At 41.4% G+C, this 12,646-nt stretch overlaps 2 protein-coding genes across 2 annotated transcripts; one reads left to right on the forward strand and one right to left on the reverse strand.

Moving 5' to 3' along the window:
* Positions 1–509: 509 nt before the first annotated feature.
* On the forward strand, positions 510–959 carry LOC149812842 (metalloendoproteinase 2-MMP-like). The gene has a single exon (XM_089992306.1). The coding sequence runs from the start codon at positions 510–512 to the stop codon at positions 957–959; it is 450 nt and encodes a 149-aa protein (XP_089848432.1).
* A 4,722-nt stretch (positions 960–5,681) lies between these two features.
* Positions 5,682–6,329, reverse strand: LOC149812843 (disease resistance protein RPM1-like). Its single transcript, XM_089992308.1, has one exon. It carries the CDS (start codon positions 6,327–6,329, stop codon positions 5,682–5,684), a length of 648 nt encoding a protein of 215 aa, XP_089848434.1.
* Positions 6,330–12,646: the final 6,317 nt, after the last annotated feature.

Genomic DNA, 12,646 nt, shown 5'->3' on the forward strand with positions numbered 1-12,646 from the left:
AATAAAAAAATCATGGTGATTTTTCCATTCCTCATGGAAAGATAATAACGTAAGTACAGCAGGCTTAGTTAGCGCGACTAGGTCTCTGATCCTGGGGTTGGTTTCCTTATTCCTCATTGAAAATTAATATAATGGTGATTTCAAAATATCAATGGTATTTCATATATTTGTGATATAGGTTGTAGGTACACCACCACTGGCGCAAACGGGCACACATACATGCACAATAAAATTTCCCACCAAAGAGGAAGCTTTTTCCAACCCCATGCAAAGGCAAAGAAAGTTGGCAGCAAATCAGAGGAAATTTCCCACCAATGAGGAAGCTTTTTCCAACCCCATGCATAACACATAGGCCAAAGAAATTTCGCACCATGTCAAAGAAAACTTCCCAACAAATTTTTTTTGTTTGCCCATGCTTATATAAAGCACATATGCACTAAACGACCACATCATACACTTAGCATGTGTCATCTCCCTAAGATAAGAACCATAGTCCAACATAAACTGTCATGGGCTACACATCCCTTGTTGTAGTTTTAGTGTTGCTCCTTGTTCATGGTGGCACTGATAGAATATTAGGCTCTGCTGCTGTTGGTGTTGAAACCCATGAATGCCAAGAATTCAGACACCTCTTCGGCTGTCATAGAGGACAAAATGCTGTCATGCTCGCTTCCCTAAACCGATACTTCAATTATTTTGGTTGCCTTGATTACACTACTGATAAATTCTCCGATGAGTTTGACGGGGATCTCGAGGAAGCAATCCGCATGTGCCAACTTAATTTCAACCTCAACACCACCAGGGCCTTGGATGCAGCAGTAGTGCAACAGCTGATCCAGCCCAGATGTTGTGTCTGTAACATATCTGATGACTCCTCTATGAATTCCGACCACCATCGGCATGTCGCCAGCTTCCGCTGTTTGGTTGCACGTTTCTCCTTCTTCATTAACATGCCCTGATGGCCACCTACACGACGAGCTACAACGTATGCCATTTCAAAAGAGAATCTGTCATTTGGAGTGCTGGAGCTGAGCTTGCTCTTCACAAGGTCATTCCCTAGGTGGGTGGCTGTGGCACCGTTCAGTTTCATTGAGAGGACTAATTACAAGTCAGCCAATATAAGATGGAATCAGGTTTCTGTGGGGAGATCATGACGATGGAAGACAGTTCGACTGGCTGGGAAAGGAATTGGCAGATTCAGTGGATGGAAAGGCTCATTTTGATTCAAATAAATGCTAGGAGATCGATGTCGTTGGACTTTCAATGCTGGAATGCAAAATCTCAAGTTGGTGGCAGTCCAGTCATGTATCTGACCATAAAGAGCTGAACCAGGATAGTGGACCTGAATTCTGATTATATTCAGGGGATCCATTATGGTCCCAAAACGGAGGTATGCATGGACAGTAGGGTGCAGAAGAAACATGTGAGCTCAACGGGACTAACTATCAAGCTATGTCAAAAAGATATCCCAACTTATGTATATATAACTCTTGATGAAAAGATACATAAAAATGGTGTATGCCATGTCCTTGTGATGTAGCCTTAGAGAATCCTCATTATAAGTTAAACTCTTAGAATAAGTTGAGTGTAGCTTCTTGTCTATAGGATCTTGTAGGAGTTTATTTGTTGAATCCAATCATGTGTAGAGGTGGATGCCTAAATGAAAGCATAGTTGTACTTTGCATCATCGGCAGCTTTTTTTGTTTAGTAAAAGAAAAAAAATTATTACTGCTCGGATAAGTCTCTTATGTGAACATGTGTATGGTGTTAATGAATTGAAACTCATGGGTGCAAGTTGTTTGGACTGCACTGACACAGTAGATGTGATTGACTTGTATGAATTAAGAAAGTTTCTTGTATGAATTTAAGTGAAAGCCAACTTGTGTGTTTGTCTATTCCATTAAGGGGCACCTATAATGAAAGGGATGGTCAGATACCTTATTACCTACCAATTATAAACTCAGCCTACCTACCATGGTTAGTTGGAAATGCAACTTCCCGGCTCTTCAGGTTTAAGTTTTGGTTAGGTACCTTACAAAGGGCACCATCCCTACAGTGGATCCTAGTGACTCATTTACAGAAGAAAATAAAGATTACCAACAACCTTCAATCACTCTTGTGGACACTATGCTTCAAACAGCTCCACATCTATGCCATGTAGGGCCACTAACAAGGCACATCAAGCACAATCCTGGCACATGCAAAGATGACAGTTGCATTGGATGGTTGACCAAGCAGAGTACTGTTTCAGTGATTTATCTCTCATTTGGAAGCTGGGTTAGCCTCTCAGCACGGCACCATGTACTTGAGTTAGCAACTATTTCTTCGGGTGTTAAGAGCCATATCGCAAGCAATGCTGCCAACTGGGTTCTTAGAGAAAGTTGGATGCAGGGAGAAGATGGTGGACTGGGCTCCACAAAGAGAGGTACTGGAAAGTGAAGCAGTTGGCTGCTTCCTGACACATTGTAGGTGGAATAATGGAATTCAACTCTGGTTGCTATGCTTGCTGAAAAACCAATACCGTACTGGCCGATATCCATTGATGATTTCTGAACTGTGAATTCATTGTGGAAGTCTGGGGAACAAGAGTAAATTTGGAAGGACATGGAAGGGAGCATATAGAGAAAGGGAAACTGATGAAGATGGCTCAGTGCCAGGAGTTCAAGGCACTGAGGGATAGGATGATTGGATGGATGGCAAGCTGATGGCAATGAGAAATCTTGTTTCCTTTACACAAGCAGTGATCAATGGAAAGTCTGATGGATGAAAAATTCAAATCAGAACAGGGAGTGAATGTATCAAAACTGTTAGCAGTGCCCGCAACATTACTAGAAGTTTCTCCTTTTTAATGCATGCATTCAGTGGAAGCATTTGTAGAGAGTGCATCAGAAGTGTACATGTGCATGTGATCATAGCTCTTGTGCATTTGATGTAGTATGAATGGCTGCATTGGCAGATGAAAGCACCTCAGTGCAATTTCCAACTAAGTTCATGCAATAAACAAGCTAGAGAGACATACCAAGTCTATGACTCTACATCTCCACTCATTCATGTGTTTCTATCCAATATGACAGTTGTGCCCTGTTCATTGTCGAAGTACAATGAGAGAAATTCCTGTGTTACATTGTGAGTTCAGACGTGCATGTATGTGCATATAGTCTTTATGTGGTTGTATGCCTGTGCCTGCTGGTGTAGGCCTCTGTGTTGATAATAATGTAACTTTTTTGTTTATTTTAGTTCCAGTAGAAAGAGTATGCGTCATTCATACTATTGGGAATCACACATTCTTAGATAGGTAAATGTTGCACTATAAAGAACTTCACACTCTACAAGCATTATCACATGCCTTAACCTGCAAAGAGAGGATGAAATCAGTAACATAAGATTAGTAGGATTCCATAACAGCAGCGAAACAAGTCAGAAATAGGCCATCTTTAATTTATTAAACATCCAAATAGTTGGTCTGAAACAGATCTAGAATATGAGGAAACAGAAAAATACCTCATTAAAGCATCAACAAGTCGCATATCTGGTTACAGGACACTTACATCTTGATCAATGTATATCCAGAGCAATACAGTAGTAACAGAAGACAAACAACAAACAGCAGAAACAAAACCCCATCACAGCATGAAAGGAATCTCATCAGAACTGCATCCGAAATAGGTTTTGGATGGCTAAGAACAAACCAAAGTGTGTTCTGTGTGCCGAGGTAACTACAGGTAACATGAATGCAGCCAGAGTGTACTCCCTTGTTAGAGTAAGAACTCCCTTGTTTGGTGAATGGATGAATTCAAAGAAAGCAATTTACCAAGTGTGGCCCCAAATCTTGGCTGATTTATCATTAAATATTCGTCACTACAACACTGATCACTAACCATCTTAATTTCCAAAAAAAGAAAAAATGATTGCCTTGATACTGACACCCCTGTTTTACAAAGATACCCTTGTTACAGAGGATGAGAAAACATAGCACTGATGGTTCTTTTCTTTTCCTTCTCAAATTGACAAGCAAAACTTATGGTAAGCAGAGAACCAACTTGATGTACAGAATTGGAAGAAAAGACTTGCAACAAGAAAATACAAAGAACTACCAACAAAAAAACCAAAGTGAATACAAAGGACCATCAACCGAAGGAATTGAAGTACATACACAAAGAAAATAGAAATCTAGAAGGGGAATTACTGAAAAGGTTACCGACTTTTGGATCCAATTCTTCAGGCATAGAGAAGATCATCATCACTAGGTGAGTGACTCGAAGTGTCATTTCACATCCTTCTCATAAGTTTGGTTGATCTTAGGAATATATTGAACCTTATGTTGATCTTCACCTCCATCTTTTCTCAACCTTTCCATGAATTCACTTGACATGCCATGGAACAACAAATCTTGAAGGTTGTGAGATGCACCATGCCTTGGGGAACAACCATCAATTTCCCACAATTATCAATATACAGTTCCATCAGCATTGGCATTGCTCCTTCCAAAACCACCATTTCTGAGCATTTCAAATTAGAAAGTCAGCCTCATAAGCCTTTGAAAGCCATTGGAATCACAGTGAAACTATTGTCCATCATAAGCATTATCAAGCCGGAGACATACCATGTTTGGCAATGACAGAAGGAATAGAAAGGGATTTTCACTTGCTCTGTAGTTACTCTTTAGTCTGGCAAGGTTGTTAAGTGATCCAAGTGGAGGTACCAACGGGGGCTCCGGGTGGTTGGTAGGAGCTGTCAGTGCACGTCTTCTTGTGGTGGGACGTTGCAGGTTCAAACCCCAGTGGTACGTTAAATAATAACTGGTGGGGGTCTGCCTAACCCCCCTTTCAAAAAAAAAGTGATCCAAGTGGAGGTGATAGCTTTCCCAGGTAGCCATCTAATTCCATTGTTTTAAGGAGTGGTGGAGGAGCTGTAAGTAACAAATCTAATTGAAGTGTCTCTTCATAATAGATCTTCAACCTAAAGAGGTGATCCATCTTTTGGAGGGATGAGAAAAGTTCCTGCATGTCTTCACTCTTTACCCCAAATATCTCAAATCTTCGGAGCTCAGTCAAGTTTCTAATTTCTCCAACTATTTCTTTCTCACCCTCTACACCAGTCAATGTTTGTAGGGATCTTAAACTGCCACTTCCTGCTGGAACTTGCTTCAACATGCAAGCACTATAAGCATCAAACATGCATAAATGGCACAAACTACTCATCTTTAATCTCTTTTGGTAAGCTTTTGATGTTGGTCCTTCTAATATCTAATGTTTGAAGGTTTTGGATTTTACCGCAAGATACCGAGTATCTTGACCTTGGTTCTTATGATTGTACCTTTCTTATGATTGTACCTCAAAAGGAACAACTCTTCAATCCCATTAGGTAGTGTTTCAGTGTGGGATCCATCTAAGTCCAACACCCTTAGCAATTTAAAGCTTGAAAGTTTTGAAAATATGCAGGATGGCAATGCATTATCAACAAACACAAACAGAATGCTTTAATGAAATGTCATCTTTGCTTCTTCCAATCATTGATACACATCAAAACTTCCCAACATGCTTTCCGATCTGCAACTCCAAGACCAAACAAGATTCATCCTCCTCTGATTTTGACATATCAAGGTCGCGCATAAGATCATGAATCCTGCTTGGTTTTACTCTTCCAGCCAGATTGGTCCATGCTACCTGTAGCATGCTTCTCTATATTAGCTCCATAAGGTACTCCTCTGTCTCCACAAGTGTCATGCCCCTCTTTAGTTCTATAAATCTCTCAGGTACCCAAAGCCTGACCAACCTATTCCTCTTAATCAAGTAATCCCCAGGGAATGCACCACAGTATAAGAAGCATGACTTGATATACAATGCCAACTCATTGTAGCTTACCCTGTCAAGAGAAGGGTTACTAGTGAATTGCCACCAAAGCCTATCATGGACCTTCTTCCACTCTGCTGCTGTCTTTTCTTTCTTTGACATGATGCCTCCCAATGCTACAATTGCAAGGGGCAATCCTTCACACGTGTCCACCATGCTTGCACACTTCCGTTCATGAGGACAAGTCTTATCAGAAGTGAACAAGTCCATTGCTATTTCTTCAGGTATGGGTTTCAAGTGGTGGATAAAACTTGAAATCCCATCCATTTCTAGCTCTAAGGGAATGTTTTGCATCCTTGTGGTGATCATGATAGTGCTTCTCTTGTAGTTTCTGGGCCATGCAAATTTGGTATCATTCCAGACTTCAGGACTGCAAACATCATCTAAAACAATCACATACCCATTGCCCTTCAGGTAATTGAAGAGTGTTCCACCAAGCTCCATCAAATCCATCATCTCTAGGCTTTCAGATACCATCTCCTCTCTCCCTTTGGAGAACCCTTTTCGCATTTGTTTTATGAGATCTCTTTCTATTGAAAGACTGACAAACAGATATCCAAGCAGTGCAATCGAAGTGGGTCTTTGTTCTTGGATCATTGTATACTTTCCTCATGAGGATGGTCTTCCCAGATCCACCCATGCCCTCCAATGATATGGAAATAAGCTTTTGAGCTTCGTTTACCATTTGATCCTCACGTACCAATTGATCCATCAAAAGATCTGTCTCATTTTCGAAACCGACGATATCAACTTCTTCAACGAAGTAGGCCTCTCCGCGATCTTGCCATCTTTCAATGGCAGTGTTTGAATTGGTTCCATCTTCTATGCGACTCAAAGCATACATTTCTCTTCTCTGTGCAATGCGATCGATTCTCTTTTTTACGGTTTCTATCTCGTTTGCCAAGTTATGACATGTTTTTTAAGTACTTGATTGAGCGAAAGCTCTTTCTCAGAGTGGCGTGGGTTCCGCCTTGTTCGTGTATACCTATTAGAGGAACTGGAGTTGGGTTGGATCCAGATCCAGTTCCTCTAACCGGTGACGAGGAGTTGGGTTGGATCTAGATCCAGTTCCTCTAACCGGTGACGACAAAATGGGCGAAACAAGCAGATTAGGCGAGGGTAAAGGAGAGGCGGGCAGGGTTGGGAGTAGGGGTGGCAATTTCTGACACGTCCCGCCAACCCGCCTCTTAGGCGGGTTCGGGTTGGGCTTAAGCCAACCCGTTTAATAAATGGGTCGACCCGCGTAACCCGTTTATTAAACAGGTCGGGTTCGGGTTGGGGGTATGCCAACCCGCCAACCCGGCTGACCCGTTTAATAAACGGGTTAGGCGGGTGGGTCAACCCGCCAACCCGACCTGCCAACCCACCAACCCGTCTGCCAACCCGTTTGCCAACCCGACCCGCCAACCTGAAAACCCGTTTACCCGACCCAACCCATTTATTAAATGGGTTGGTGGGTCGTGTCGGGTTACCCGTTTATTAAACGGGTCGGGTTCGTGTTTGCCACAGCCGACCCGTTTAATAAACGGGTTGGGTTCGGGTTGAGGTATGCTGACACGCCAACCCGACCCGATTGCCACCCCTAGTTGGGAGGGGGTTAGGTTGAGTCAAGAGACCCTGCTGAGGACAACATAGGTGGGTCAGCAGCACAACGGAATTTATACTACTATTGTGTTGGCTGGGATATCCCAAAAAGACATACAATTCAAATCTAAAATAAAGTCTGTTTTGTCCGTAAGGCCTCAAACATGAAAAACATGTACACCCAAAACTATAAATTCTTTATAATCCAAATGTGTACTAAACAAGAACTCTTTTGGAGCCTTAAAAAATATGTCAGAGGAAAGAAAATGATTGATCAAGTACACAGCAGTGGCAAAAGCACAGAGCAATAACTTTGCAGAACCCCACGTAGGCCAAGAGAGAGAAGTCTGTATCAATGATGTGACAATACTTTCTTTCAACAGAATCATTTTGTTCGTGGGTACGAAGACATGCAATCCGATTGCCAATACCACATTAATAAAAAAAAATTGACACAAACCGATATTCACCACCCTAGTCACTGTGCAAAAACTTAATCTTTCTGCCAATAAAATTTTTTGCTAAAGCATTAAATTTTTGAAAAATTTTCAAAACTTCATATTTGTGTGTGAGCATATATATATATATATATATATATATATATATATATATATATATATATATATATATATATATATATATATATATATATATATATGGTGTAGGCATCTATAAAGTGCACATAATAACAATATCTATCATGAGAAATAGTTGTGAAAAGTCTCAAGACATCAGAATAAACCATATTTAAAGGTGCAAAAATAACAGAAGATGAGCTAGCAAAAGAAAGATTATAACTTTTTCTTTGTTGACACACTACACAAATACTATGCAAAGTTTTGTTAACACAAGAAAGGCCATGCTTATTTAAAATATGTCTAACTCTACAAAAAGAAGGGTGACCAAAACATTTATGCCATTATCCAATATGAGCTGCTCTTCAACCAACGCTTCTTTACCTTTGACATTAAGATCCATCCTATACAACTCTTGATTAATTTTGCCTGTGATCAGAGTTCTCCCCGTAGCTTAATACTTTACATAATAACCGTTAGGATAAAATTCAAAGAAAACATTATTATCTTATGGAAACTTGCGCATAGAAAGTAAATTCTGAGTTATTTTTGGAACATGTAGGATATTATCCAAACTGAAAGAGAAATCTGAAGCACAAACAACAAAAGATCCAGAGTGTGATTTTCAAACATGCCCCGTTGTTGACACACCATCACGGCCTTGTTATTTTGACTACAGCGACAGGTTACTTAGGTCATGGGTAACATGGTGTGTAGTCTAGAATCTGTATACCAGCTATCGTCACTAAAGATAGTGGTTCTTTCTTGATATGCTTGCGGACTACCTTGAAAGAATTTACTGGGTACATTGCCTGGCACTATGGCCAAGAGTGTCACATGCTTGACCCACAAACTTTTCAGTGGAGGGTCCACCTCATTTTAACGTTAAAAATTTTCAGATCTTTGTTGATAACGGGACCGTCCCTGGGATCTACCCCAGCCTCTAAAACAGTAATTATTATTGTTTCCTCTATAGTTTTTCGATTATGATAATTATTCTGATTTCTTTGATTTTGAAACTGAGTAACATTGGTAGAAGAATTTACATTTTCTTTAATCTCTTGATCTTTTACTTGTGCCTCTTCATTGAGCAACAAACTATGTAACTCAGATAGGGATATAGGATCTGATCTAGTGGAAATAGAGGTTTTAAATGTTACATATTCACCCAACAGGCATCTCAGCAAATTCATAATCATCTCTTCTTTGGAAACAAAATGAGAGGCAATGACAAGCTGATGAACAATCAACTTTACTCGTTGAAAATATTGATCTATACTGCTATTTTTTCTTTTTGAGATCTTGAAACTTCCCTCTGAGTTGCATAATTTTGGCTTGAGAGTGAACCGCATAAGAATGTAATTTAAATCTACTAAAAAGTGTGAATGTAATTTACTAGTTTTTATTTATAAGAGTATTCATGTCACACGATATTTTGTTAAATAACAATGTAAGTGTTATGATGTTTTATTGTCATTTATTAAATTAGTTGTGCTATAAATGTATAAGAGAAATTAGGAAAGCTACAACCAAATCCGAGACAGAGAGGTTACCAGATAGGGATGCCAATGGATTGGATTTTATCTAATATCCAACCAAATCTAACTCCATTTAGTCAGATTTGGTAAGCCAAAACTATACTCGATTATAATTAGATGTGGATTCGGTTTTGATTTTTTGCTTTTGAATTTGGTCCGATGAATATCCAGATTTGACAGAAATCTAAATCCACTTACATATAAAAAAACAAATTTGGTATAAGTTTTTTGTTGTACGGATCCAAATTCGAATTTATTTAGTTAAGGTTTCATGGTGTACAATGTATTGGCTATATCCGACCCGAATCCAAACCATGTACATCTGTATTACTAGAATAAACTTTTTTCATCATGTTTGATCTATGTGTGTGTGTTTATTCATCAAGTTTGTTTTATGTGTGGGTGTACACATGTACATAACTCGTTCTTAAGGAGGGGCGATTTTCTAGTATTGGCAAAGTGTCACAAATATGTAATTTTGTGTTCTAATTAGATTGGATGTTCAACAATTTTTTATGGTTTCAGTAACAAACAATGATCTTCAGTTCCTTCATATTCAAGTGGTTTATAGGCCAATAGCGTTGAGACTTGAGAGTGGATTTATTGTGTAAAGCTGCATGAGGCCATTTGGATGACGGACAAAACCTGGTTTGCCAAAAACCATGTTTTAACCTATTTGGCTGACCCAAAAATTTAAGATTTTGGTTGACTAAAAAAACCAAGTTCAGCCATATTTCTGCCAGCCACTGGTCAGGAAATAGCCAAGATGGGGTCGCTCAGCAAGGGAAGCACCATCTCAGCCATTTTTCGGCCAGTGGATGACAGAAAATCATCAGCACAGCCATCAGCACATCAAAAACCTAAATGAAAGAGGAAAGTCTGGCCATTTTCCGACCACCCATCAGCACAGCCAAGATGGTGTTGTCCATGCCGGGCGACACCATCCTAGCCTATGTGTGGCCGGAAAATGGCCAGACAACACCAATTCCAAATAAAAGGAAAAAAAATAAAAAATGGGTGTCCATTTTCAGGCCAGCCACTAGCTGGATTGGTATCGCCTGGAGAGGACAGTACCAGTCTGGCCATTTTTCAACCAGTGACTGGCCAGAAAAAAGTCATCCAAATTTTGAACTTAAAAAAATGCAAGTTTCCAATCATTTTCGGCCAGGCACCAGCCAAAAAATGGTCAGACTGGTTCCGCGCCCTCCAGGCAATATTAGTTTGGCCATTTTCCAGCTAACCCAGCCAAAAAATGGCCAGACTAGGGATGGCAATGGACCGGGCGGGGGACAAGGTCTCTACCCCGGCCCCGGCTCAAAATTTGGACCACCATCCCCGGTAGGGTTTGGATTTTAACCTCCACCTTGCCTCCATCTTTGTTTAATGTCCTCCATCCCCCCAGTCCAAACAGGTGTGAGGCGGGGTGGAGCCCTGTTTCCCCTCAGTCCATTGACATCCCTTAGAAGGATTGGGGACGGGAAGAGGTGAGGCAAGGCGGGGATCGGGATGGAGCGGGGTGAGAAAAAGCGCAAGTCTATCCCCGCCTCCATCCTTGTTTTATGTCCTTCATCCCCGGTTCAAACGAGGTGAGGCGGGCCGGGCCTTGTTTTTCCCTGGCCCACTGCCATCCCTAGGCCAGACTGAGGTCAGTGGAGAGGGTGCTCCCATGTAATGCCTGAATGGGAGGGGTTGTTGGGGGTTAGAGAACCCTCCACTGATAAACAGGTTTGAAAACCTATTCGGGAGGGTTTTTTTCAAATAACTAGGATTTTCCAGGCAGGAAAATGGTCAAACCCGTACTGCGCCTACTGGGCAGTACCAGTTCGCCTATTTTCCAACAAAGAGTCCAACCAAAAATGAGTAGACTGATATAACTCCCTCCGGCGATTTCGTCAGAGGGGATAAAAAAAACACAACAACGGTTTCCCCAAAAGGGAAAACTGCATTACGAAAGGGGGTGAAGATAAACCTCACCCCCCCATAATCCGCGGGAGGGTGAGGGTTATCCTCACCTTGCATGAGGGCTATAAAAGCCCTCACGCAGCCCCTCCTCCACTACACCTCAATGAGCAGCAGAGGGAGAGACAGAGAGAGCGGCAGAGAGAGTAAGATCAGAGACTTACCACCGCCGATGATGAGGTACACTTCCCTCTTCCCTCTTCTTCTTCTTCTTCATTTCTCTTTTCATTCTCGGCAAAAGGGGGGGCGGCAGCCATGGCTGCAGGCGAGTTTCTGTTAAACAAAAAAAAAAAGAGGGATTATGAGAGAGAGAGAGAGAGAAGGGAGGGTCGATCAGCGACCAGCCGACGCAAACGGCTGACCCGTGCTCAATTGGAAGCGCAGGAGAGGGTTGACTCAAACGCCGGCCTCCTCTATAACATAAAGGTCGGAAGGGGCTTTGCCCCTTCCGCTTTTAATGAGGTCAAGCCCAGGTCGACCTGGGTGCGACCCAGATCGGACTGGGTAGCACCCAAACCGAACCAAGCAAGAAAAAAAGAGGACCGAGTGGGTCTGGGTGTGGCCCACACCAAACCGGGTCATTCTGGGTCGCACCCAGACCGAGACAGACTTGAAAAAAAGGTTTGGTTGAATCGATTCCGAATGAAATGGTTTAGACCAACCTGGTTCAAACTGAACCAGTTCAAGTGGAGTCGGTTCAGACCGAAACGGTTTGGATCAACCCGAGTCAGATCGAACCAGTCTGGTTTGACTGGGTCTCAATTCTTGTTCGAATCCAGTCTGATATAGACCAGACCAAATTTAAATCCAGACTGACTATTCTTGATCTAATTGGATCAGTCTTGGATCCATATCAGAACTAGGTCTAGATCCAATTAGACTATTCTAGATCCAGTCAAACTATTCTAGATCTAGTCAAACTGTTTCGGATCTAGATGAGTAATAGATCTGGATCCAGTTAGATAGTGTTAGATCCAGAACATAAATGGATCTGGATCGGGTTGTGAGATAGTCTCGAATTGCAAATAAATCTGAAATAACCAAAATACCTTTTTAGGTACCTAGGATTCATTTTGGTAAAATGGATATAACTTTACACCCCGAACTCATAATTGAGTGGGGTTTGGTGTATTAGACT

The sequence above is a fragment of the Nuphar pumila genome, chromosome 16 (assembly GCF_984573655.1).
Source record: "Nuphar pumila chromosome 16, dmNupPumi1.hap1.1, whole genome shotgun sequence".
NCBI lineage: Eukaryota > Viridiplantae > Streptophyta > Magnoliopsida > Nymphaeales > Nymphaeaceae > Nuphar > Nuphar pumila.

Coding starts and splice junctions, on each gene's coding strand:
- LOC149812842 (XM_089992306.1), top strand. CDS start 510: ATGGGCTACACATCCCTTGTTGTAGTTTTAGTGTTGCTCCTTGTTCAT.
- LOC149812843 (XM_089992308.1), bottom strand. CDS start 6,329: ATGGTATCTGAAAGCCTAGAGATGATGGATTTGATGGAGCTTGGTGGA.